The 27,892-nt window shown below is 39.9% G+C and overlaps 1 protein-coding gene across 2 annotated transcripts; it reads right to left on the reverse strand.

Moving 5' to 3' along the window:
- Positions 1 to 4,265: 4,265 nt before the first annotated feature.
- On the reverse strand, positions 4,266 to 27,538 carry LOC309958467 (uncharacterized protein). Of its 2 annotated transcripts, XR_014326022.1 has the most exons (7): positions 27,196 to 27,538; positions 26,928 to 27,016; positions 18,026 to 18,159; positions 16,187 to 16,276; positions 12,558 to 12,655; positions 12,326 to 12,433; positions 4,266 to 7,721 (listed from the first exon to the last, which is right to left on the reverse strand). XR_014326022.1 is itself a non-coding variant. In XM_082834359.1 (6 exons), exons 2-6 carry the CDS (start codon positions 26,982 to 26,984, stop codon positions 12,620 to 12,622), a joined length of 357 nt encoding a protein of 118 aa, XP_082690485.1. In that variant the 5' UTR covers positions 26,985 to 27,016; positions 27,196 to 27,538; the 3' UTR covers positions 12,483 to 12,619. The 2 variants fall into 2 exon arrangements, 1 of the variants encoding a protein (XP_082690485.1); XM_082834359.1 differs by lacking the exons at positions 4,266 to 7,721; positions 12,326 to 12,433 and adding an exon at positions 24,173 to 24,212 and having other exon boundaries at positions 12,483 to 12,655.
- Between the last annotated feature and the right edge of the window lie 354 nt (positions 27,539 to 27,892).

Raw genomic sequence — 27,892 nt, forward strand, 5'->3', positions numbered from 1 at the left:
TAATATTGTCCACTGACTGATGGGTGAAGCAAGGGTGTTAGTGCTGGTCTACTGGTGGGCAAAGCCATGTCCTAGAGTCCAACTGCAGGGCCCAGGGGTCCCAGGGCTGGTCTTGGATTGCTGCGGGTGGGCGCGGTTCCTGACACAGTTGGGTCTGGGGTGTCTCAAAGTTTGCGTTGGCCTGCAAGTGGTTAGGGCTGGGGCCCAGCTGCTCCCCAGGGCAGGGTCTGGCCTACTGGTGGCAGGCTAGGTCTTCAGGCTCTGGGATTGTGGTTTTCTTGCATCTAGTGTCTGCCCCCTTGTGGATGAAGCTGGCCCAGAGGCTAGAATAGGCTTCCTGGAGGGCAGCATCAGGGTCCAGGGGATTCTGGGGCTGGTACCTGCCCACTGGTGGGTGGAGCTGGGTCCTGGGCCATGTCCAGAGGCAGCTATGGGCTCAGGTGGTCTTAAGGCAGCCAGTCTGCTGATGGGTGGGGCTGTGTCCCTGCCCAGTTAGCTGCTTGGCCTGAGGCATCCCAGCACTGTTGACTATAGGCTGTTGGGTGGGGCCAGGTGTTGGTGCTGATGAGCTAGAAGGAGAGTTTCACAATGGCATTTGCCAGTACCAGTGTCCACATGGTAGGAGCTCCCCAAAATGGCTGCCATCAGTGCTTGTGTTCCTAGGGCGATATGCAGTTGCCTCCTGCCTCTCTGGGAGACGTTCCAGGATCAGCAGGTATGTCTGACCCAGGCTCCTATCAGATTACTGCTTCTGCCCTGGGTTCCAGAGCATGTGAGATTTCGTGTGCACCCTTTAAGAGTGAAGTCTCTCTTCCTCCCGCCCTTTGGCTCTCCTAAAAGTAAGCCCCACTGGCCTTCAAAGCCAAATGTTCTGGGGGCTTGTCTTCCTGGTGCAGGATTCCTGGGCTGGGGAGCCTGATATGGGGCTCAGATCTCTCACTCCTTTGGGAGAACCTCTGCAATGTAATTATCCTCCAGTTTGTAGGTCACCCACCTGGGAGTATGAGACTTGACTCTATCGTTGAGTCTGCCTCTCCTACTTGTCTCACTGTAGTTCCTTCTTTATGTCTTTAGTTGTGGAAGATCTTTCCTGGTAGGCTCTGGTCTTTTTCATCGATGGTTCTTCTGCAAATGGCTGTGATTTTGGTGTGCCTGTGAAAGGTTAGCTCAGGGTATTTCTACTCCACCATCTTGGCTGGGGATCTCTTCATCTGCTTTTCATTCTTTCTCCTGTTCTCCAAACACTATGGTGAAGTGCACAAAACAGATTCTTTGTAAGGAAATCTGCCAGTTTCCATCATTTCTGACCTCCATGGTTATCACTGGAGGGAGATTTCCCTGAGGAAACTATCCTTTGAGTATCTCATTAGTAGAAGGAGCCCTTTCTTCTTTCCTTGATTCCTACAAGGAAATGAGTTTTTAATATACTGTGACTAGATAATCTGACCTATAAATTATAGCTTATTCATCTTTATCTTGTATTCCCTTAGAGCAGTAAAATTTGCAGTCTTTTTTTTTTTTAAAATAAACCAAGACATACATGTTCACATGCAGTACACAAAGGGTTATATACTGTTACCTGGTTAGCTGCAGCTCCATCTCTTTCTCTCTAGAATTACAGAGGGATAACCTTAAATCAATTTTAAAAAAATAAATGAAGAGATCATTACTTGAGATACATATTATAACTGATCGTGACACTTTAGGTCACACACATTGCCTGGTTGAGAACTCAGATAGAAGCCACCTTTCCACTTCTCTCTAGGAGCCTGCCCATAGTTCCTTTCTTAGTTCCTGTTTGCTCTGAGGATGATCCCTTTCCTTAAGGGAAGATTCAAGCCATCTCCTTTCCCCTAGCAACCCATGACACCATGTGGCCTCAATAGAATATCATCAAAATACAGAAAAACAAGTGGAAGGGAGACTTTCAGTTCTTGATAAATGTTTGTTGAATGGCTGTAATGGTATCCTATTGCTGTTATTTTCAGAATTCCAGGAATCTGCAGAACTATTTCACCACAAGATATGACCTAGTTTTATAGTTGGGGAGAAATGAATTTATGTCTAGAACTCAGGAGTGAACAAATAACATCAAGAAGAAGAAGCCAAAAGCAACCCACAGAAGACTTCAATATGAAGAAGATAAATTTATCTTCAAAGACATATATAAAAAGTTGGGAAACAATTCATCTGAACTAGAGAAGTGTATTAGACTCTGAAGTAAAGTGAATGTAGAGACAAGTATATCCCCATATCTCAGGGACTTCCCCATCCCCATCCAGGGAGTGAGAGAATGGGACACTGCATCTCATTTGTCTCGGAATCTTTAGCTATACTGCTGTAATGTTGCTCTGAGGAAGTTTCTAGAAAGTTTTGATTGCAATATATCCACATTTTATAATCCACAAATTACACTGGTGGATTCAGTAAGAAGCTGCTAATCAGCTGCCACTTCACAATTCAGAGGTAGCTGTATTTTAGTGATGGGTCAAATGATTCACTTTTCGTTTACAATGCGAAAGTGCCCTGGCATCTCCTCCCACCTGACACATGCTTAAGATATGTGGAAAATCATCATAATTTTAACATAAAAAATGTAGTTGGGCAACACTGATTTTCTAAACTATGTGAACACCTGATTTTTAAAACAAACTAATGCTATTTTACTTCTCAGATGATGTTCATCCTTGAATGGTCCAGGAAAAGAAGACCTCTCATCTTCACTGTGTGTGATATCCTGCCATCACAGGGTTTGAGGCTTCTACTTCATATCCTGCATGGACAGTGACGACCTCAGCTTTCACCAGCATCTACAGCGGTGGGACACAACCAGGTGACTTTGCACCACCTCAGGGGACACTTGGAAATTCTGGAGACAATTTTGTTGTCACAACTTGGAGGTGCTACTGGCATCTGGTGGATAGAACCCAGGGATGCTGCTCAACATCCTACAACATACAGGCCAGCCACCCACAACAAAGAATTATCCAGCCCCAAATGTCAATCGTGCTGAGATTAAGAAACCCTAATGTAGAGTAGAAAAGGATCTAGAAAACAGGGGAGCAAACAAACCTGTTTGCTTCCTAAAATTAGGCATTAGTTTCTCTCTCTTTGGCTGCTGCCTCAGCACAGAGAGCCAGAACTCAGTTTCAGGCAACCAGGAATTCCTGATGGATTATCTTCAGCTGGTTGAGCTGCTACGTTCCTTTCCTTTCTTTCTACTCTACAAATCAAGTCCTGTGAGAGAGCTGCCTGAGTTCCATCACAAGTTCTCTCAGTCTGAATTTAGATCTCAGCACTCTGCCTAGTCAAAATTCAAATTAAGGCAGCAAAAACATGTAACTTCCTTGAAACAGAGATTTCTGAAAGCAGGGGCAATGAACCTTTGAAATGAGGCCCTGATGAATGAAACTTTGATGGAAAAGAATGTTTTCTTGCCAGGCCCCTTCCCATACTTTTTGCATGTTGACCACTGCCTCCCTGGCACTTTGGACCTACTGTGCCTGTATTACATTTTGTTATAGAAAACTTGATTTTAGAGTTCTGACCATTCAAAAGAATGATTGAATATACATTTCCTATGCTGTTGTCTGCCTAGTTTGCCAAAGAACGCGAGTATAGGGGAAAATGGATAAAAAGCCATACATCAGGTTTTAAAGATAGTACATAGCACATACGGGCCTTCAATAAATGTTTGTTGAATGAACGGATGAATGAATGGATGAATGAATGGGAGGGAACGACAGGAGCCTGTGGGTATGGGCAAGGTGGCTGGGTCTAGTTTCTTAAGGGAACTACATTACGCTTTACCAGCCTGCCAAGTCTCCATCTGGGAAAATAAGTGGTGACAGTAGACTTGAGGCAGATGAATGTGGGAGAATACACACGGGTGGACAAACCCATTGCTCTAGTATCAAAACAATCTGATTCTTATTAGTCAGGAATTATCAAATTCTCAAAATCTTAGAGGTGGAAGGACCTCAAAATCCTCTTTCCTAGTCCTTTCACTTTTCAGGTGAAGACCCAGAGGTCCAGGGAGAAGTGTGGGTAACTAACTGGCTATCCTCAGGCTATATAACTTGCTCAAAATCACACTGGTAGTTGGAATAAAGTCTAAAGATAATTTAATTGCTAAAGAGCAAATTCCCAGGGGACTTCTGAAATAACTGCTGCATTCCCGGCTTGTTCCCAAACGGCCTTTTGCAAGAAGAGAATAATGCTGAACCAAACTGAGAAAGTAAACTGTGACAGCATAACGACTCCCAACCCAGGTTAATTCTTTGGCCTTGTCCATGACCACACAGTGATACGTGCAGAGGCATTAGACACCAGATGCACCGTATTAACTGAAGTACAAAGACGAGAATATGATGTACACCACAGACATCTAGGGAAGCTCAAATCCAGATGCCAAAAGCTAAAACATTTCAGAGGTATTAACAATTTGAGGGAACAAGTCAAACTTCAAGGAGAAGTACTGGCTACCAGCTATACCCAGATTTGCTGGAAGTGTACAGTGACCGCAATCTGTGCATTGTCAATTGGGGGATGGGGCGTGCAGGGGGTCATCACTGCATAATAAGGCTTCTGCCTGATGGCATCTGTGACGTGCTTTGGTTCTATTAATGAAATTTGTAATTCCTAATCTCCCTCCAGCTGGTAAAGTCTCCATACATCCAACCAGCTGCTCTAATTCAGACTGTCTTACTATACGCCTGAGCACCTTGCTCCTTCCAACACTGTCTTACTTCCTCTCTCACATCAATCATCTCCAGGAGTTTCAGTATGGGAGCCATGAGTAAAAATTAACAGTCACAAAAACAGAACCTTAGAGATGCTCTCTTGTCTTTCTTTAAATTCTCTCTCTCTCGAGCGTAAGTTCTTCTTTCCCATGAAGCTGTCTTTGAGTGGTCCTGTGCACTATGATTTTACGCTTCTCTAGTCTATACGTGCAATTTAACACAAAATCGCACGTTGTTTTTGTCTATTGCTCCTCATTGCTGAGCACTTGGACAGTTTGAAGATGACGACAAAATAAGGATGGGGGCCTAGGCAGTCTTTGGAAACTTGCTCTTAAGAGGATCAAGCAGACATTCCCAGGAAGCTTTGTTTACTGATAGCATCTTCTGGGCCAAAGCAGTTAAGTCACAACTTAGAAGGGGGGTGTCTGTAGTTACCACTATACCACTATACAGGAGCGTCTGTGTCTAATGAACGGCAAGGCTCCCCCAGATAATGATATGCCTCTCTCTTCTCAAAGTCATAATTTCACCTGCAGCATTATCTTATCTCTTCAGTTCAAATCTAATTGCCTGGCCTAAGAAGTATCCTTAGCATTTTCAATTATAAGGTCCCTTACCCAAAACTCTAAAGGATACTTCGAATAAGAACTTTATGGATAGCTTAGTCCTATATCCCTTCTTTACAATAAGCCAAAAGTGATGCTCAGTTAATCTAGCCTGTAAGCAGTTCATAGCAAACTGAAACCATTTCCTTTCTCTCTTTGCCTTCCATATTTGCAGTTCCCAAAATTTATTTGTAGTTCCCAAAATTTATTTGTAACCATTATAAGGAGAACTATTAGGCTTTGACGGATAAAATTCCAGGACCTTATGGTACTTAATATGACTTTGATGAGTCAGGTAACCGTATACGACCCAAGTGGTAGGTCCAGGTCTCATACCTAGGGTAGGTGAGACTGGAAATGTGACAAGTTTACAGCATAAAGACAGCAGTTCCTATTTAGAGGCAGTAGGTACCCCAGAAGAAGCCAAGTCACAGACTGCTAAATGAGGATCTATGAGGAAAATGACAACTGTCTTCAGTTCCTCTCACCTTCCCTTTTATCCATTTTCTCCCATACAGCCCAATCAACGGTCCTCTAGACCCTGAGTATTCTGTCTTTCCACCATTCTTTCCATCACAACTTCCTCACAGGCACCCCCTCACCCCAAGAAAACAATGCTCCCTGGCATCTAGCCACACATGAGAAGGTAATTTCTCAACTACCTTTTTCATTAGCTTAATGTACTGTCTTCCCACAGAGGTAAATAATCCTCACTTCACTGAAGTAAAGCAGGAGTAAAAATATCCAACTAGTGAGAGATCCTTGGGGTGTCAAGTGTAGACCAAGGACTCTCACTGAGGGTGCGGGGGTGCTCTTTAACAATACAGGCATCACCACTTCTACCCCCATTGCAGGAGTTAAGAATCACTGTGTAACGTGAGACACATTTGAATATGTTACCTTCATAAACATATAACTACTGTGGAAATGTGAGGTCTACTGACGCAAATAACCATCTTTAGAGAAAGGAAATCAAGTGCTTCCTAGGTCTCAAACATCATACTAGGTATTTGTCTCATTCAGTCCTTATCTTATAAGGTGGGTATCACCTTGACCCTAGCACCATCACCATCACCATTTTACAGAGGGGAAAACAGGTCCTGAGAGGTTAAGTAACTTACCAAAGATCATATAAGCCAACAGGTTGAAAAAGCATTCAAACTCAAATCTCTCATGACAACCCATACTATTTCTGAAAAAGTATGGTCATGTGTAAAAGTGCTATAAATATCTGTAACATTATATAAATGTTGGCTATTGTGTTATTATATATATTAAACTATGAGGACTCATTGGGAGCTTTCAGCTTCATTGCTCATGAAGATCTGAAGCCATCTGTAAGGAAGACGGCCCTTCTCCCTGGAGGAGACTGCAATGATTCCTAAATTACACTTGGGCATTTCCACCAAAGTCCTTCCCTAACTCACAAAGGGGCTGGCAGTGAAATTGTAAGCCTCCTCCTAACTCACTCTAACGTCACCTTCATGTGTTCCCAAAAGTTCCTTGGGGACTGTCTCCAAGACTTCAGAAGATGGTTGTAATCTGCTATAATTGTCTTTACCAGATGATCCAAAATGTCTCTTGAGACCAGTTTATATGTTCCATGTTGTTTGGCCTCAAATATACCTGGAAAGAACATGTTTAATTATTATAAGTTCTTCCTTGAATTCACAAATGTTGAGCACTGGACCACAAATGGTCCTGTCCACTCTGCCAGAACCAACCACACTTTTTATGCAATCAAATCTATCAATTTTTTCCATTTTTAAAAGTTTCTTCTTTTAGTACTTATGTTTACATATGTTTAAACATGGCTTCTATACCCTGGATTACATTAAAATATTAATCTTTATATTTTAGTATTTCCATGTTTCTTTTTCAACATTTAAACCTTTATTCCATCTGAAGTTAATTTTTTGTATAATCTGTGAGGTAAGGGAGTTAAATGTTGTTTTTTCAAGTGATTCTCCAATACTATTTCTTAATTAACTCATCCTTACCCCTACTGACTTTTTAAGTATTTTACTATATTGCATGTTCTTATATGTATACTTATATCTGTTTCTGAACTTCTGATAACCTGTGAGACCTACAATTTTAACCAGTATATATAGGAAAGGAAAAAGAATAGTTACTTGCAAATATATTCACCCAGCTATTCCCTGGAGATGGCGGTGGGTGGCTCAGACAACAGAAATTTATTTTCTCATAGTTCTAGGTGCTAGAAATCCAAGATCAAAGTGTCAGCAGGTTTGGTTCCTCCTAAGGCCTCTTTTCTTGGCCTGCAGATGGCCACCTTTTCAATGTGTCCTTACATGGTCTCTTCTCTGTGTACATGCATCCTTGGCGTCTGTTCCTCTTCTTATAAGGACACCTGTAATATCAGATTAAGGTCCACCCATATTACTCCATTTAACCTTAATCACCTCTTTAAAGGCCCTATCTCCAAATACAGTCACATTCTGAGGTACTGGGGGTAAGACTTCAACATATGAATGTGGGGGAACACAGTTCAGTCCGTAACACTGGCACAGAAGAAGCAACTAATAAAATTAGCTATTATTAAGTATTAAATACGGGTTGGGAAGGGCAACTGAATATCAAGGCAACCATAATAGGAAAGATGTGACCAACTTAGCTTTTTTCTCCCTATTTGACCAAGAATAGATGTTTAATATTTGAACAGTTGGGACACAAGAGAAAGCCTTGTCCGAAGAGCTACTGCTTCAAACCAGGTCAGAGGACACTTGAAGACTAGAGCACAATGGCTCAGCAGGTGGATGCTGTTAAGGGAACTGAATTGGCTAATGGCCTCCGCAAACCACAGGTTACTATTTTAAATGTCACAAAAGACCACAGAGCATGAAAAGATGAAAAATAAAACCAGTGTGGGTCCAATCTTCAAACAAGTAGAATTGAGTGACAGGGCAGTTTGGCTCCATGTGACTAAACTAAATTGCTGAGAACTAAGGCTGTCTTTGGTCTAGATGTAGACTACAATCTTTTCTGTCCTGGGGCTCTGAGGATAGAAAACAGCTTTTTTCTTTTTTCTATCCTTCTCACTAAAATCCTTTTCGCAGTCCTTGTAGAGTGAAACATCTGTGTGTTGGTCAAAGTCATGCAAAAGGGACACAGACAAAACAAAGTCATGCAAAAGGGACACTAACTCTAGCGCTACAGAATGTAAATATAAGAGGGCTTATTTGACACCACATACAAAAATAAACTCAAAATGGATTAAAGACCTAAATGTACTACCAAATATTATAAAGCTCCTAGAGGAAAACAGAGGCAGAACACTCTTTGACATAAATCACAGCAATATCTTTTTGGATCCATTTCCTAATGTAAAGGAAACAAAAGCAAAAATAAATAAATGGAACCTAATTAAACTAAAAAGCTTTTTGTTTCTTTTTTTTCGGTACGCGGGCCTCTCACTGTTGTGGACTCTCCCGTTGCAGAGCACAGGCTCCGGACGCACAGGCTCAGCTGCCGTGGCCCACGGGCCCAGCCACTCCGCGGCATGTGGGATCTTCCTGGACCGGGGCACGAACCTGTGTCCCCTGCATTGGCAGGCGGACTCTCAACCACTGCGCCAGCAGGGAACTTTTTGCACATCAAAGGAAACCATCAACAAAATGAAGCCAACCTACTGAATGGGAGAAAATATTTGCAAATGATATGACCAATAAGGGATTAATATTAAACATATATAAACAGCTCATACAACTCAACATGAAAACACAAACCCAATTAAAAAATGCGCAGAAGAATTTGCAGCAACATGGATGGACCTAGAGATTATCATACTAAGTGAAGTAAGTCAGAAAGAGAAAGACAAATACCATATGATATCACTCATACATGGAATCTAAAACATGACACAAATGAACTTATTTACGAAACAATAGCAGACTCACAGACATAGAAAACAAACTTATGGTTACCAAAGGGGAAAGGGAGATGGGGGGAGAGGGATAAACTAGGAGTTTGGGATTAGCAGATACGAACTGCTATATATAAAATAGATAAACAACAAGGTCTTACTGTATAGCACAAGGTACTATATTCAATATCCTGTAATAAACCATCAGGGAAAAGAATATGAAAAAGAATATGTATATATATGTATAACTGAATCACTTTTCTGTACAGCAGAAACTAACAAAACATTGTAAATCAACTATATTTCAATTGAAAAAATGGTCAGAAGAACTAAATAGACATTCTTCCAAAAAGGAAATGCAGACGACCAACAAGCACATGAAAAGATGCTCAACATCGCTAATCATCAGGGAAATGCAAGTCAAAACCACAATGTGATATCACCTCACACCTGTCAGAGTGGCTATCAACAAAAAGAACACAAATAACAAACGTTGGAGAAGATGTGGAGAAAAGGCAACCGATGTACACTGTTGGTGGGAAGGTAAATTGGTGCAGCCACTGTGGAAAACAGTATGGAGGTTTCTGAAAAAAACTAAAAATAGAACTACCATATGATCCGGCAATTCCACTCCTGGGTATGTACCCAAAAAAAACAAAAACACTAATTTGAAAAGATACATGCACCCCAATGTTCACAGCAGCATTATTTATAATTGCCAAGATATGGAAGTAACCTAAGTGTCCATCAATGGATGACTGGATAAAGAAGATGTGGTGTATATATATACAATAGAATGCTACTCAGTCATAAAAAAGAATAAAATTTTGCCATTTGCAGCAACATGGATGGACTTAGAGGACATTATGCTAAGTGAAATAAGTTGGAGAAAGACAAATACTATCACTTATATATGGAATCTAAAAAATACAACAAACTAGTGAATATATCATAAAAAGCAGCAGACTTACAGATATAGAGAACAAACTAGTGGGTACCAGTGGGGAGTGGGGAGGGGCAATATAGGGGTGGGGAAGTGGGAGGTACAAACAACTGGGTATAAGATAGGCTCAAGGATGTATTGTACATAAGGAACGTAGCCAATATTTTGCAATAACTGTAAATGCAAAGTAACCTTTAAAAATTGTATTAAATTTGTTTTTAATTTTTTGAATTAAGAAGAAAAGAGGGCTTATTTGGGAAACAAACTTCCAAGCAGATTTGAAGGAGCAGAGCAATCCTCTGAGCTGTTGTTAGAGTAGAATGCTTAGGCTGGGCATAGCTGCACTGGACTCATCAGGGCCAAGCATTCAAGTAGAGAGTAGTCACCCAACTCCCATTACAGTACAGAGTGACACTTCTGCACACTAATGCTCTATATATTTGTAGGAAAAGAAAGAGCAGGCAACTATGATGCTATGGAAGACCCCTGAGGAAATGGCTTTGTTAGAAAAGGTATCCTCCAAAGCTCAGAAGCTTGTACTAGGTCACTCTCCTGTCAAGGGCTTCCAGGGCCCTCCAGAGGTACAGCCTGCTCAGTCAAGGAAAAAGAATAATCACATTACCTATCTATCAGCCATTGTAGGGAGGGTCAGGCAATCCTCAGTACGTATAAATGTCATTGGACTATTGGTCAGTTGAAATGGCAGCACAAAGGGTGACCAACTTTGTTTAAGAGCTTTCACACGGGTGTGGCCACACTGAGCCAGCTCCCTGCCAGGGGTGGAAAGAAGAGGCCTACAGGACTCTGCTCAGGTTTGTATTAGGACCCAAGCTGTGATTTAAAAACAAAAACAAAACAAACAAACAAAACAAACCCCTCTGGAGTTAGACTGCCAGAAAGGGCCATGAAAGTGGATCTCTAAGTTCTCTTGTCATTTGAAGACCACCCACAGTCTCTTATTCCCAGAGCACAGATAGCTTCTGAGTTCACTAAATGATCAATTCCTTCCCTTTGACTTTCCTCTCTGCTTCAGATACTCAATTGCTCTCTGGGCAAATGATGGTCCAGAATCCTACCATTAACAGTATGAAAATAGTAAAGGTGTCTCAAACATATATTATGGAGCAGATGTAATTTACACCAAAGGAAGAGGGTCATTTTAACTGAAAGATCCCATACATTTTTGGTAGTTACCAAAAAAATCTGATAATTCTCAAATTTTTATCTCCAGTTTTCATCACCTTCTCTTGATACAGACATGTTCCAACTACTGACTGAGTACCTCCATCTGAAGTTATTTCATTCTAAACATATCCAAAACAAACTCATTTTTGTGAGTTGCAGTATCTACTTAAGTCATCCAAGCTAGAGGTCTCAGAGTCATCTCTGATCCCTAACACATCCTTATTAATTGGTCATCAATTCTTGTCAATTACACTCCCCAAAAGCCTCTATAATCCATCTACTCCTCTTCATCCTTATTGTTCCTGCCTAATTCAGCATCTTCTCTTACGTGAACAACTGCCCAGCCTCTAAACTAATCCTCTTGCCTCCAGTTTCATTTTAATTTTTGATCCAAGAACCACCCCTTTGAGGCATGGTAGAATTTAAGACTGACTTCTTCTGAACAAAGTAATTTGCTTCAGGAGGAGAAAAACAAGAATTCATTAGGCCTGATTTGCAACAGAGGAACGACAGAGTTAAGAAATAGAGGAACAAGTCTTTCCGGGTCAATGTGGCATGATGCTGTGGTTTGATCCAATGATTCTGGCAGAGTACTATGCATGTTATTGAGAGGAGAGGGAGGGAGATTTCTTAATGGGAGATGGAAAGACAGAGGGAAAATGGCTGCTCAATGAGTGAGTTAAATTAGCTAAGAATCTAATAAGATTCAAAATGGGTGGCTATTAGCTTCCCTTAATGTGCAAAATGACTTGGGTACGTACCTACTCTAAAAATTATATACAATTTTTAACTTATAGAGAAAAAATTACTCCTAAATCCACCACCCTAATAATGATTACTATGTCTGTGCATGCCCTTTCCAGCCTCTGTCCACTGCACACACAGCTGCAATCACAGCCTTCATCTTGGGTAAATATATAGAATTATATACCAAAAGATTTGATAAGTTAGAAAAACAACTGACCTTACTTAATCTCAAGCATTTCACTTGAGGAATTTTCAATCTGGAGTACATCATACATTAGAGAGTAGTTCCTGCTGCTGAAGAGTGAAGTTGCAGCTTGGGTTGTACCTACACAATATTATACAAAAGAGAAGTGCAGAATTTGGTAAGGTGCTGTAGATCTAAAATTAGTGGACCCCAGATGTGGGGGAAATGCCTAAAGTCAAGAAAATAAAAAAAGAGACTCTCTTACCTTCATAACACATTCTGGCTTTTATTAGCAGCATCCTTAAAAAGGAGTTAATAATGTCTACTTCACAGGGCTTTTGTGAGGAGTAAGTGTACTGTAAACTATAAAAAATGATACAAATGTCAGGAAAAATGCTTAATATCATTCATAAGTCTCTCACCAAACTCCAAACTTCCTATCTTGGTATCTCCCCACCCCACCCCACCCCCGGAATGCTATAATACAGAGGCAGAAAGACAGTTCTGTTGAAGCTGAGAGAAATAACAAACCAATTTCTCCTGGGATTGTCAGGGACATTTCACCAAGAGTTTTACAGGGTTAATAATGGGATCTGGGAGCTACATTTAATATTTATAAAAATCTAACCTGAAATTATACTGTTATCAGCAGTAAAGCTTTACAAGATAAATAAAACATCAAGATTTTATTTCTTGTTTTTTTTCCTTTTAAATGGAATTATATAAAACAAGTATGCATCTCATAGAAAAATTAACTGTTGCTTTATTTAATAAATATTGTGTGAGGCCCCATAATAACCACAGAGGACAAAAAGATGAATAAAATAAGTCATAATCCTTGCCTTTAAGGAACTCACAGTGCAATGAAGACAGATTAAGTTTAATGCACAGGTATAATAATAAATGGCAAGGGCAATAATAAGGACAATCACAACAAAGGGAATAAATGCAGGACTCTTAACCTAGGCTTGAGTGGTGCTGAGTAGTCAGGGAGGGCTTCCTGGAGGAAGTTAAACCTTAGAAGACTTCTGGGAGTTATCCAGGGAAAGGCTGTGTGTGAAGGAAGATGGGGAGGCCAGATGATATCTCCAAGCAGAGGTAGCAATGCATGCAAAAGACCAAAGGTGAGAGAAAACATGTTACCAAGAAACTGTGGTTCAATAGGGCCCCAATGTAGAATTAGGGTATAGGAGTGACAGAGATAGGATGTGGAGATGATAGCATTTAACCCCAACTTTTATTTCAAAAATGTTCACACCTAGAAAACACTTGAGAAAATAGTGCAATGTAGTGCAATGAGTGTCTATATTCTGTTCACCTAGATAATATGGGTTGGGGTAGGGGAAGAGAGGATGAATGAATGAACTAATTAATTTGGCAAAATGTTAATAATCAATTAGTGGTAGAGAATTCTAACATTCTTGAGATGCTCCTTTTCCCCCAACCTATAAATGTACATCTTTCAGTTATCTTTCCTCTATTTTTTCCTCCTCTCCACTCTTTGGAAACTTTGGAGATTAATTGGTTATAAAAACATTCTGTTATGCATACTCTAGGAATACCTAGTCCAGTAAACCAGTGTGTCTCAAACTGTTTTTTGCGACCAACCCCCTAAGGAACATTTTCAGACATTTATTTTCTAATTGCCTCCCTCAGGAAATTTTAATATACAGATATACTATATATCTGGTCCCTATTTCTCTCTCTCTCTTTATACATTAAAGAGTAAGATTTTTTTATACCCCAAGAATGAAAAAACCGCCCACTTACAGGCAATGTCACTACCACTGAGAACACAAAAGAGGAATAAATCAGATTATAAACTCCTATTTCAATTAGTTTTTAGAAACAATATTATCATATGAATCACTTATATAAATTACAGTAAGATAAACCCTAAGATTTCTAACAAAAAAGTTGTTAACTCCTAATGTTTTATTTCAGTTCTTCTAAGAAAATTTTTTTTTATTGTAAGCCACTTGGCCATAGACCCCGTATTTATATGCTCCAGAGAACCTAGTATGGTGGTAAAAGACCTAATAAGTCAATTATCATCTGGTCCTGACAAAATGAATTAAATACCATAAGTCCCTGTTGGGAGGGGTTAGGGGAGGAGCATTGCAATCCCAAGTAGTTTGGGGGCAACAGAAGGACCTAATCAAGGCAAGTGCTGGAGAAGGAGAATGCTCTTCGTAGGAGGCAGAGAAACTTAGGTGTTTGAATGAGAATGTTGTATTGAAGAAAAACTCTACCAGTAACACTGTTTTACCACAGTCTAGAGCAGTGCTGTCCAGTAGAAATTTAATGTGAGCAGTCTATGTAATTTTATTTTACAAGGCAGATTTAAAAAGTGAAAAAGAAACAAGTGAAAATAAATTTAATAATAGATTTTATTTAATGGATTTTAATTAAAATATTATCACTTTTAGATAAATGAACTATAGTACATTTCATACACTGGAATGTTATTCGGTGCTAAAAAGAAACGAGCTATCAAGCCATGAAGACATGGAAGAATCTTAAATGAATATTATTAAGTGAAAGAAGCCAATCTGAAAAGGCTACTCACTGTATGACTTTCTGGAAAGGGCAAGACTATAGACAAAAGTTGTCAGTGGTTTGGGGAGAAGAGAGAAACAAGTGAAGCACAGTGAAACTATTCTGTACGATACTGTAATAGTGGATACATGTCATTATACATTTGTCAAAACCTATAGAATGTACAACACCAAGAGTAAACCCTAATGTAAATATGGACTTTGGGTGATAATTTGTATCGATTATAACTAATCAGTTATAACAAGTGTAACTCCCTAGTGCACGGTGTCGATGGTGAGGGAGGCTGGCGGTGGGGGGGACATATAGAACTCTCCACATTTTTTGCTCAATTTTTCTGTGAATCTAAAACTACTCTAAAAAGTAGTCTATATTTAAAATATATATTATATAATATTTTAATGTGCAATCAAGATAAAATATTATTAAATGAGATATTTTACATTTTTTTCATAATAAATCTTTGAAAACCAGCACGTATTTTACACATACACCATTTCTAATTCATACTAACAACATTTCAAGTGCTCAAAAGCCACTTATAGTGAGTGGCTCCCATACTGGATAGCGTTAAGTCTAAAGCAGTGGCAGCACCAAGCCACACTGGATACATATATAAAGAAAAAGTGTTCTGCTCTGCAACTGCAGCTTCCAAACAACCCTTTGAATCTTCTTTCCACCCAGATTGCTGGCTCTCAGCTCCTCTCACATAGATATTCAGGAGCATCTTGCCAGAGAGTCCCCTCCCCAGTCCAGCCCTCCAGACAGTATCACTCCAAAGACTTTCTCTTATGGGACTCTGTCTAAAAGAGAGGCATGGAACACTGAAGAATAGAAGGAATTTATCACACCAGAGTTTCCTGAAAATACCTCATTAATATTAGGTGTACTCCTCATTAATAATGGGAGAAAAACTTTCAAGTCCTGTAAACTGTGCAAGAAAATGTAGAATTTATTAAAATGCACAGCAGATTTAAATGCTACCTAGAAAGTAGGTACGTAAAAAAAAGTAGTTTTTGTCATTATGGAAATAAATAACTAGGCTTTGCCTCAGTGGGGATTATTTATATTTCCTTGCAACTAGAAACATTATTTATTTATATTTCCTAGCGACATTCCTGGAACTAATGTACAGACCTCTCTGTATGCCATGAAACATTATAATCTACTCATGCTCTACATGCTATTGCCAAGATGCGGTGCACTTTAGCTCAGAAAAGTTAGCTGTCATTTGAATTAGAAAAGGCACTATGTTAAATCAGTCTGCCTTTTCATATTCATCATTTTCAAGTTCTATCACTCACAGAAATGAGGAAAAAAAAGCATTTATTTGCTTACCATTTCTAACAGCTCTTCCAAATGAAGGGAAAGGAAAAAACCAGAAAGTGGACCAATTATAACAAAATAAAAGGGCAGTCCCACAGAATCCTGCAAAGAAAAAAGAGCATGACATAAAGCAGAATGCACACATATCACGTAAGCTTTATTTATACTTACAAAAATCATTATTAAATGTCTAACTCCCATCTGAGTCCTCTTTGAAATAAAGGAAGAAATTTAAAAATATATAAAATTGGTATTTAACTGTATATGGCATTTTTAAAACTAAAAAGTCTACATGAAAAGTCAAAATTTTTCCATCTTTATATCTAAATCTTTTCAAATAAGTCTTAATTTAATAAAATGACATGATTACCTGGGATTTGATTTAAAATACTCCAACAAAGAAAAATGATAATAAAAGTTGGAGAAATATGTAAGAATGACAGAATGCCATTAACTGATGAAGCTGAATGATGGTTACTTGGGGCTGTGTTATACTTTTCTCTCCACTTGTACACAGCTTATATCTAAAGTTGCCCAGATAAAAAAAGTTCAAAAATTGTTGGTGGTAAGTTTTAAAATATATGAGTATCTTTAACAACAGCAACAACAGAAAAGTTAATTGGTCGTCTCTGACTCAAGGCGTGGCATGGGAGATTTACTATTTACTTACGCTTTCTTAATTGTTCACCTGTTTTTATCAAACATTATTTTATCAATGAAAAAAGTCTATATACATACAATGCATATATGTATGTATGTAACACACATACACCCCCAGACAAGTACATACACGTGCATATATATGATACATATACATTTTTATATAATATATATGTAAAATATATAATTATATATATAATCACATTATATACACATGCGTGTGTGTGTCTTGTTAAGTATAGAGCATTGAACTCTTCCTGAAGATACTGCTATGCATTTAGCTCTGCACCTAGTCAGCTGTGGGTCCTTAGGCAAGTCACTTCTGAGTCTTCCTAAGGGCAACACATAAATGAGAAAATACATTTGAAAATGCCTAGTGCAGCGTCTGGCACAATACAGGTATTCACTTAGTGCTGGTTTAAATGACATTTAATATGTGGGGAGAACCAGATTTATTATGGAGGTAGGCCTGCCCCTAACATTTGAGGGACCATGAGCAAGAAGAGAAACAGACGCCAACAGCCCCATGATCTGTTCTTCTCCTTCCACCCAACAGAGGGGCCTCACACACATTTGTGTGGCTATCCCAACAAACTTGATCAAGCTCCCCCACCCACAACAGCTGGCCGTTACCACTCCTGAGGCCTAGGTGTGGGCACACTTATCCTGTCTATAACCGAAGAAGAGCCAGCACAGGCCCTGGAAGTGGGCTTCCAGCTATCTGTCAGGGAATTTCAAGAATCCCTGGTAGCTACAGTATCTTCTGGAATGTGTGTGTGTGTCAGTGGGCGGTGGGGCAGAGTGGAGAATAGTGGGGAGACGTACTCTTAGAATATCTTGGCCCCTGGGAAGGGATGTAACTGGAGAAGGGCCACAGTGGGTCCTTTCAAAGCAAAGGACCCAGGGCAAGGGACCCAGGGGCCTGGTTTAAAAGCAGCACCGATTAGAGACGAGGTGTTGTATTGAATAACTCAACAGAATAGAGTCAGAAAACATGGATTCTTGCCCAGTTCTACCACTAACGTCTTGTGTGACCTTAAGCCAATGTCTTTACCTAGCCATGCCTCAATTTTCTCATACATCCATTCAATAAATAATTATTGGGCTCCAACTATGGGACAAGCATGCATCTAGATACTGTGGATAGACATAGAATTTAATAGACAATAGTCCTTGCCCTCAAAGACTTACCATTTTGGTAGAGAATAAGCCATGAAGATATCTAGGGCAAACATATTCCAAACAAAGGGTCTCTTCCAAATCAAAATTTTCATGATTAATCTTGGAAGTTGACACGTTCATTAAATATAAATCATAAAAGAATCCTAAAAGGAAAAAAAATAGCATATGTTAAATTATAATGCAACATTATAAAGAGTGCAAAGCATGACTTTTATGATCCATTCTCTAATATAACAGAATGAGCACTCCACAACTGCTGCTCTAATTTGAATCACGAGAATCATCACCAATCTCCAAATTTAATTTAATCATGTATATTTTATACAGAAGATAAATTTATATGAGATATGATCACAAAGTATTTATCCACATTAATTTAATGTATCAGATGCGTTTTAAAAGGTTAGTGAATTTTAGTACATAATAAATATAGCAAAGGAATTTACACAAAGATATGAATAGAGAGTGCAATAATGTATAAATAGTCTAAGAATAGTTAATATTTATGCCAAACCAATTAAGATTGGGTGCAGCTTCCTGACTACAACAACTATAGAATGTCTGGGGTCATGGCAGAGAATTTGGTCAGATGATTAGGAGTCAAGTGAGAAGAGCCAGAAGATCTTGGATAAGACAGCGAAAAATTTTTTTTCTGAAAAGGTACGTAGTTAAGTAATAATGGAACTTAGTTCTTGTTTACTTCCAGTCTGACCTAAAAGCAGTTACACAAGGAGAGCCTCAAAGCTCAGATCATTCTAGCCATTGCATCGTACACCTCAAAGTTGAGGAGTTTCCCATTTATCAGAAAATATCCATTACAAGGGAGTATTTATACTTGCTAGATCTCACAATTAGAATCATCTCAGGGTACAGTGAATTTCTAGATGTAAATCAAAGCGCCAATAATGCAATGAGACCAAGTTCTACCTTCTATGGCTCTGTTCAAAATAAACAAGATAGAACAGCGTGCACTGTCCAAGTTTTACCAGTAGCATAGCTTTTTATTGCAGCTACTTCCACTAGATGGCACTAAAGACTCAGGCTCTTGGAAAAAAAAAAATCAGAAGGCAAAAATGACCTACTGAAATAAACAATAAATTTCTCCAGTCATCTATCCTATCATTATGATCAGTTTCTTAGAAATTAAACATGAATCTAGGCCATTTATTCACGTATGGAACATTTATTAAACCATACTATGTTTGAGACATGTGCCCAATGTTGGGAATGCAGAAATAAAACACTGTTCCTTGTTCTTAGTGTGGGAGGGGTGGGGTGCAGTGAGGGCAGAAACAGACAAGCAAGTATAAAATTTAAATGCAGAATGTTAAAGACTTACTAGAGGTCATCACAGAGTACCAAGGGTAGCACATAGAGCAGCACGTAATAAAGACTTGATCAATGAAGAATTCCTTGAGAAGCTGACGTCTGAAAACTGAGCTTTGACCAATGGGTAGGAATTAACTAGGCAAGGAGAATGAGCAGGGTGTCCTAAGCAGAGCAAGTAGCTTGTACAATCATGAAAGAGGCAGAAGCTCAGGGTGCATGCTGAGGTCAGGGTGGGGCAGTGCAAGAAATGAACTTGGCTGGGCTGGCAGAGGTAGAGTCAAGCCCCTACTAGAAGATGATCTGCATGACAGCAGGGATTTTTGCTTGTTCTACACAATGATAAATCCTGGCACAGAGTCCAAAGTCCCTCCCTTCACAGAATTGATTATTCTAGTGGAGAGCAAGCCACGAAGGCATTTGGGGAAAACATATTCCAGGTGCTTAAATGATATTTGATGAACAAATGAAGGTACTGAATAGCCACTGAAGATCATGATCAAAATGTAGTTTCAGAAAGATCTCTAACAGGATTATAGCGAATGGATTGGAAATAGGGACACATTCGTAATCCAAACAAAGTATGATAAGAATTTGAAGTAAAGCAGGAAGAACAGGGAGGGAGCTGCTCCCTGCTGTGGGCTGGTGCTTTCACCTCCAATCCCACAACAACCAAGGGAGGATGAAACTTTTTTTTTTTTTTTTAAAGGGTGGAGGGGGGCTAAAGGGCCCTGGGAAATAACAACGTTTAAAAGCCACATTGAGGAAGAAGTACACCGCAGGGAGAAAGAAAATGAGTGATTAGAGGGGCAGGAAGAGGAGAGAAGATCAAGAAGAGTGTTATAGCAACCGAACAGGGGAAAGTTTCAAGAAGAAATTGTCAATGTCAAAAGCTATAGCAAATTCTATAGATAATAACTGAAAAGTATCCACTAGATACAGCAAGTGGGAAGTTATCAGAGACTTTGGCAACAGCAATTTCAGGCAATGGTGAGAGGAAAAGCCAGACTGTACTCTGTTTAGGAGTAAAATGTGAGGAGAAGAATTAGAGAAACAAGTGTAGACTATTCTTTTTAAGAGGCAGAGCAAAATCAGGAGCTCAAGACAGGTTGTAGGGTAGAAGAAGAGAGTGAAGCATGGGTATGAGCTGAAAGAAAATCCACCAGAAAGTATGATATCAATTACATGTGGAATCTGAAAAAGCCAAACTCATAGGAACAGACTAGAATGGTAGTTACTAGGGGTAGGCGGCAGGGGAAAATAGGAGATGGTGATCAAATGTACAAACTTCCAGTTATAAGAGGAATAAGTTCTGGGGATCTAATGGACAGCATGGTGATTACAGTTAACAATACTGTGTTGTATACTTGAAAGTTGCTAAGAGAGTGGATCTCAAATGTTCTCACCACAAAAAGGAAATGGTAATTATGTGGTATGATGCAGGTGTTGGCTATGTTGGTAATCATTCTGTAATACATAAATGTATCAGATCAACAAGTTTGATCTGGTAAGTTTGAATGAATAAGTTTGATACAAACTTATACAATATTATATGTCAAATATACCTCAATGAAGCTAGAAAATTAAATTTAATTAAAAAAAGAAAGTATGAAGAGAGAGGAGGAGGAGGAGGCAGATGAGACTGGGCTTCAGAACACAGATCTTAGGAGAAATGACTGTCCTTGCTCTGAAATAAGGAAGGAGGAAGGATGGTAAGTTGACAGAAACAGCTATAATGTTGAAAGATAAGCCTGACATGGCTCTCTGGTTCACTTTCTATACATTCACTCCATGGCTGGTGGTGATGATCAGACATACTGCCTAATCCAGACCTGCCTGGTTTCCTGATGGGTCATCTTTCCTCCCTAGTCTTCTTGTCTTTCTTGGGCTACAGGAGTGGGCTGAAACTCCTTAGACACCTTGATGGACCTGGTCACTTACATCAGTCCTGTTCCTCTGATCCCATGACTCTGCACTTCCCTGTAACTATTTTCTGCCTGAGGTCCCCAGAAAGATGAAGCAGTATGTGAGCATGGAACAAAACACTAACTAATGCTGGGAAAGTAGAATCCTTAAATAATCCTCTCCCTTAATCTCACCCCATATCACTTATGGTCTGCATTATCCACAGAACTCTTGGTTGCAGGTCATCCCATTTGTTCTACTTTTTTTTTTTTTTAATTAATTTATTTATGGCTGTGTTGGGTCTACGTTTCTGTGCGAGGGCTTTCTCTAGTTGTGGCAAGTGGGGGCCATTCTTCATCACTGTGCACAGGCCTCTCACTATCGCTGCCTCTCTTGTTCTCTGTGGAGCACAGGCTCCAGACACGCAGGCTCAGTAATTGCGGCTCACGGGCCCAGCTGCTCCGCGGCATGTGGGATCTTCCCAGACCAGGGCTCGAACCCGTGTCCCCTGCATTGGCAGGCAGATTCTCAACCACTGCACCACCAGGGAAGCCCTGTTCTACTTTGAGATCATTTATTTGCCTCATCACTAATAAGTCTATTAGATGTCTACTGTGTAGGCAAAGGATTGGTTGCCAAGGGTTTTTCATCTTAATAAACAAAGAATGTATGTGTGTATGTGTATATATATTATACATATATACATATATCAATACATGCATAATAAATAAAAACGTTTAATACCAGAATGTAGCAGTGAAAAGTATAGGCAGAAGAGCTATTGGAGTCAAATCTGGAGCTCTGAAATAACAGGGAAAGTTTCACAGAAGTAGTGTGAAGCAGCATAACATAGAAGGAAGGGTATGTTTCAGAAATTGGTTGCATTTGTTTACACTAACAATGAAATATCAGAAAGGGAATGTAAAAAAACAATACCTTTTAAAATGGCACCAAAAAAAAAATTAAATACTTAGGAATAAACCTGACCAAGGAAGTGAAAGACTTATATGCTGAGAACCATAAAATACTAATACAGGAAACTGAAAGATGATTCAAAGAAATGGAAAGATATCCCACGCTCTTGGATGGGAAGAATTAATATTGTTAAAACGTCCATACTAGCCAAAGCAGTCTACAGATTTAATGCAATCCCTATCAAATTACCCATGACATTTTTCACAGAACTAGAATAATCCTAAAATTTATGTGGAACCACAAAAGACCCAGAATTGCCAAAGCAGTCCTAAGGAAAAAGAACAAAGCTGGAGGCATAACCCTCCCAGACTTCAGACCATACTACAAAGCTACAATAATCAAAACAGCATGGTACTGGCACAAAAACAGACATATGGATCAATGGAACAGAATAGAGAGCTCAGAAATAAACCCACACAACTACAGTCAATTAATCTTCAACAAAGGAGGCAAGAATACACAATGGAAAAAAGTCTCTTCAGCAAGTGGTGTTGGGAAAGTTGGACAGCCGCATGAAAATCAATGAAGTTAGAACATACTCACACCATATACAAAAATAAACTCAAAATGGCTTAAAGACTTAAAAATAAGATATGAAACCTTAAAACTCCTAGAAGCGATCATAGGCAAAATATTCTCCGACATAAATCATACCAACGTTTTCTTAGGTCAGTCTCCCAAGGCAATAGAAATAAAAACAAAAATAAACAAATGAGACCTAGTCAAACTTATAAGCTTCTGCACAGCAAAGGAAAGCATCAACAAAATGAAGACAACCTACGGAATGGGAGAAAATATTTGCAAATGATGCAACAGACAAGAGATTTCCAAATCTCTGTAATTTCCAAAGTATACAAACAGCTCATACAACTCAACAACAAAAAAAACCAAACAACCCAAACAAAAGATGGGCAGAAGACCTAAATAAACATTTCTCCAAAGAAGAAATACAAATGGCCAATAGGTACATGAAAAGATATTCAACACTGCTAATTATTAGAGAAATGCAAATCAAAACTACAATGAGGTACCACCTCACACTGGTCAGAATGGCCACTGTTAAAAAGTCTACAAATAACAAATGTTGAAGAGGGTGTGGAGAAAAGAGAATGCTCTTATACTGTTGGTGGAAATGTAAGTTGGTGCAGCCATTATAGAAAAACAGAATGGAGGTTCCTCAAAAAACTAAAAATAGAATTACCATATGATCCAGTAATCCTACTCCTGGGTATATATCCAGACAAAACTATAATGCAAAAAGATACACGCACCCCTATGTTCACAGCAGCACTATTCACAATAACCAAGCATGGAAACAACCTAAATGTCCACTGACAGATGAATGGATAAAGAAGATGCAGTACATATATAATACAATGGAATACTACTCAGCCGTAAAAAAGAATGAAATAATGCCATTTGCAGCAACACAGATGGAACTAGAGATTATCATACTAAGTGAAGTAAGTCAGAGAGAGAAAGACAAATACCATATGATATCACTTATATGTGTAATCTAAAATATGACACAAATGAAACCTATCTACGAAACACAAACAGACTCACAGACATAAAGAACAGACTTGTGGTTGCCAAGGGGGAGGATAGGTTGGGGAGGGACGGGGAGGGATGGAGTGGGAGGCTGAGGTTAGCAGATGTAAGCTATTATATATAGAATGGATAAACAACAAGGTCCTACTGTATAACACAGGGAACTATATTCAATATCCTGTGATAAACCATAATGGAAAAGAATGTATATACATGTGTAACTGAATCACTTTGCTCTACAGCAGAAGTTAACACAACGTTGTAAAACAACTATACTTCAATTAAAAAAAAAAAGAAAAAGTCAATTAAAAAAAAGAAGTGGGAGGAATTGGGAGATTGGGATTGACATATATACACTAATGATACTATGTATAAAATAGATAACTAATGAGAACCTACTGTATAGCACACGGAACTCTACTCGATGCTCTGTGGTGACCTAAATGGGAAAGCCGAAAAAGAGGGGACATACGTATAAGTATAGCTGATTCACTTTGCTGTACAGTAGAAACTAACACAACACTGTAAAGCAACTATACTCCAATAAAAATTAATTTAAAAAAAAAGAAAAAGAGAAGGTGTGTTTAAATAATAAAGGTGGAAGAATTCTGAAGACAAAATTGGATAAGGCCAAGAAGTGTTCTTGGCAATGTTTAGGTAAACTAAAAGGCAAGTTTTATGGATCTATTAAGGAATCCAGATTTTATCCTATGGGGATTGGGAGCTACTGAAGCTTTTAGAATGAAGACTGATTTGTATCATATTTTTACAATTAATTTGGAAAAACTGTATAAATTCAACTGAGTAAAAGTGGAGGGTAGGAATAATTCAGAGACTAGTCTAATACTTGAAGTAAGGGTGATAATGTCCTTATCATCAGAAAATTCTACACAGTAAGGTATTGGCAGTGGGGATGGAAAAGGTATCTGCCTGGATATGGAAAAAGAGAAAGGAGGCCAAGAGCACTATAAGGTTTCAAGCTGGAGGGAAGGGAGAAGGATGATATCCTTGAGAGAATAAAATAGGAAAATTCAAAGAGCACAGTTTGGTGAATAAAGAAGCTCAATGAAGTTTAAGATATGCAGGGCTTAAGGTGATGGGGCCACATTTGAGCACAGGTTTATAACAGATGGCTGTGACCAAAGCTCAGGAGAGAGGTCAGTACTGAAAAGTGTGAATCTGAGGATCATCTGTATAAGAAGAAAAGGTAAAGTGGAGGAAGGGGAACTAGTGAGGAAGGAGAACGTGAGAAGCAGTCCAGGATGCAAGAAGGCCAGGAGAGTATTTCAGAAGGCAAGGGGGAAAGCAAGTTTTAAGGATGAAGAAGTACGTAACAATGGTGAATACTAAAGAGACTGTAGTGAGAAAAGGCCATTGACATGGTCACTTGTGATCCACAAGAGAAGTCTCAACAGGAAAGAGGAGTTAGTTTATTTGGGGGAGGAAAAAAATGGGTGGCGATGGTGATAATGAGAAGACCATGATGAAAGCAGAAAGTGAGATTACTCTTCTGAAATGTAGTGGTGAGAGTCACAAAGGTCAGTAAGTTGACAGGCAGCCTAGTCAAGGGAGGATTTGGTAGAAGAACACGCTAGTAAAGGACTGACTGAAAATGTAGGAATAGCAAGGTTTTGAGAAGGCAGGAAAGGTTGGAATCAAGAGCAAAAGTCCTGTGGGGTTAAACTTGGAAGAGAAGAAAAGCAGTCAGGAGAGGTCTGAAAGGAGGTGTGATGAATCATAGATTTTTTTAGTAAAAAGTGAGGGAAATGGAATATTACTCAGCCATAAAAAGAAACGAAATTGAGCTATTTGTAATGAGGTGGATAGACCTAGAGTCTGTCACACAGAGTGAAGTAAGTCAGAAAGAGAAAGACAAATACCGTATGCTAACACATATACATGGAATTTAAGAAAAAAAAGTGTCATGAAGAACCTAGGGGTAAGACAGGGATAAAGACACAGACCTACTGGAGGATGGACTTGAGGATATGGGGAGGGGGAAGGGTGAGCTGTGACAAAGCGAGAGAGGCATGGACATATATACACTACCAAACGTTAAGGTAGATAGCTAGTGGGAAGCAGCCGCATAGCACAGGGAGATCAGCTCGGTGCTTTGTGACCACCTGGAGGGGTGGGATAGGGAGGGTGGGAGGGAGGGAGATGCAAGAGGGAAGAGATATGGGAACATATGTATATGTACAACTGATTCACTTTGTTATAAAGCAGAAAACTAACACACCATTGTAAAGCAATTATACCCCAATAAAGATGTTAAAAAAAAAAAAGTGAGGGAGTTGCTTTTCTTACTCAATTAAAGGCAGTTACCTGCTGAGTATATAAAGGATTCAATGCTTAAGAAGCTGGGAAAGGAAAGGGTAAGAGAGGTGGTTGGGCTAGAATCTTAAACGTGGCGTCATGAGACAGAGTTCAAGTCTCAGATGTGTTACCCTGGGCTGGCCACCAAACTTGAGACTTTTCTCAGAGAGTTGTTAAAAGATTAAGTAAGATAATAAACATGTAAATTATAAAGCACTTCTTAAACAAGAGAAGCTTGGAACATCTACCATGGGAAATATGATAGAGCATAAATAAGAGATGAAGCAAAGCATGACCAGGCATCAGGGAGGGTTGAGATGGAGTTCAGAGCAAGAATATATAGCAAACCCAAGTCTGCACAGTTTTTGTGACTCACCCCAGCATACTGGAGAGGAGAAAGCAGATTCTGAGCCAGTAGGTATGGAGAAGGACAAGAAGGTGAAGAAATCTAGGTAAGGACTATTTTAAGACCTTTGTAGCATGCGTACTTTGGGAAATAACATGTAATTTACATATAAAAGTGGCATTTGACTCACTGACATGTTATATTTTGGATATGGCCAAACATTTCAATTTTTATTTTATAGTTTCTTTTCATATTTCAGAGCCAAGTTTTTGTTCGTTTGTTTCAGAGTCCATATTTCTTAAAGCTTAGGCTGCAGGCTCTGTGTCTACAGCACGAAATGGATAATGAAGACATCAATGAGGCAGTTGCCCATTGGGTCCAAATCAAGTAGGGAAAGTCATTAACAAAGCAAGCAGTGAGACAGATAATCAGACATCCTACACGGGCTTAAGATAAGGAGAACAAGTGGAGGGTAAGGAGCCAGAGTGTTACCATTTCCGTAATTCTAGAGATACAGGTCCTAGATCCCAGGAGCAGCAAATCCCCCATAAGGCCAGTTCAGGAGACTCCTCGTGAGGACACTATAAGAAGACAAAGAAACTGTGAAGGAAAGAGTGCCTGGTGTGTTCATCCTCCCATTAGTTTATGAGCCCACAAAGGACTTATCCCTCTTTGACATCTTCCACTATCCCACTGTGACCGGTCACGGGCCGCCCCTGATTGATAAAAAGAGCGGACAAACTTGCCCTGCTTCTCTTACACAAACTGTAGAATTCTGGACGAAAAACAACCCCTTAGTCATCTGCACCTCTGGCCCCGACGGACGAAACAACGGCTTCTCCAGCCCCAGGGAATCTGGAGTCGAGCTCCCGGGCGCTGGCCGAACGAAGGCAACGCTAGACCTGGGTCCAACGGTCTCCCTGACGCGTCCTCAGAACCAGTCTGGCCCGGAAAATGCCAGGAGCCGGCAAGCCGCTTCTAGAAGCTCTGGTAACCAGCACGCTAGGCCTCGAGGACTCCTTAACTAAAATAAGCTGGGAGGCCCAGAGGGGAACTCGCAGGCTCTCAGCCGCGCCGAGGATAAAACGCCGGTCGCGTGGCCCGAGGGCTCGGGAACCAGGAAATCTCCTCCTGCTTCAACTCCCAGCAAGCCCTAGGGCAGAGCTCGGGACCACCTGACAGCGCCACCCACCAATGAGAGGGCGCAGGCTGGGTTGGTGGGACCAATCCGAGGGCGCAAAGGAGGCCGTACCCATGGCACATCAGCGCGGCTTTTTAAGTGGTACTCTAGCCTCTCTGGTCGCCACAGCCGTAGAGAGGGAGACAGTCGCCGTGAAATGGTGACACTGGCTATACTATGCCGCTCACTCCCAGCTTTACTCTTTTTCTCCTCCGAGCCCCAAGCCCTCAGGCCGCCCCGCCTCCCGCCCTTAGTTTGATCCCGCCCCTCCCCGGAG

Source organism: Leucopleurus acutus, assembly GCF_964270905.1.
Source record: "Leucopleurus acutus genome assembly, chromosome: 2".
Lineage (NCBI taxonomy): Eukaryota > Metazoa > Chordata > Mammalia > Artiodactyla > Delphinidae > Leucopleurus > Leucopleurus acutus.

What these genes read in the sequence shown, in the direction of transcription:
- LOC309958467 (XM_082834359.1), bottom strand. Translation starts at nt 26,984, where the DNA reads ATGGGGGATTTGCTGCTCCTGGGATCTAGGACCTGTATCTCTAGAATT. An exon ending in AGAGTTCCGTGTGCTATACA is followed by an intron (nt 18,160 to 24,172) that starts GTAGGTTCTCAT and finishes TTTTCCTTTTAG; the next exon opens with GATTCTTTTATGATTTATAT. An exon ending in TGGAAGAGCTGTTAGAAATG is followed by an intron (nt 12,656 to 16,186) that starts GTAAGCAAATAA and finishes CATTTTTTATAG; the next exon opens with TTTACAGTACACTTACTCCT.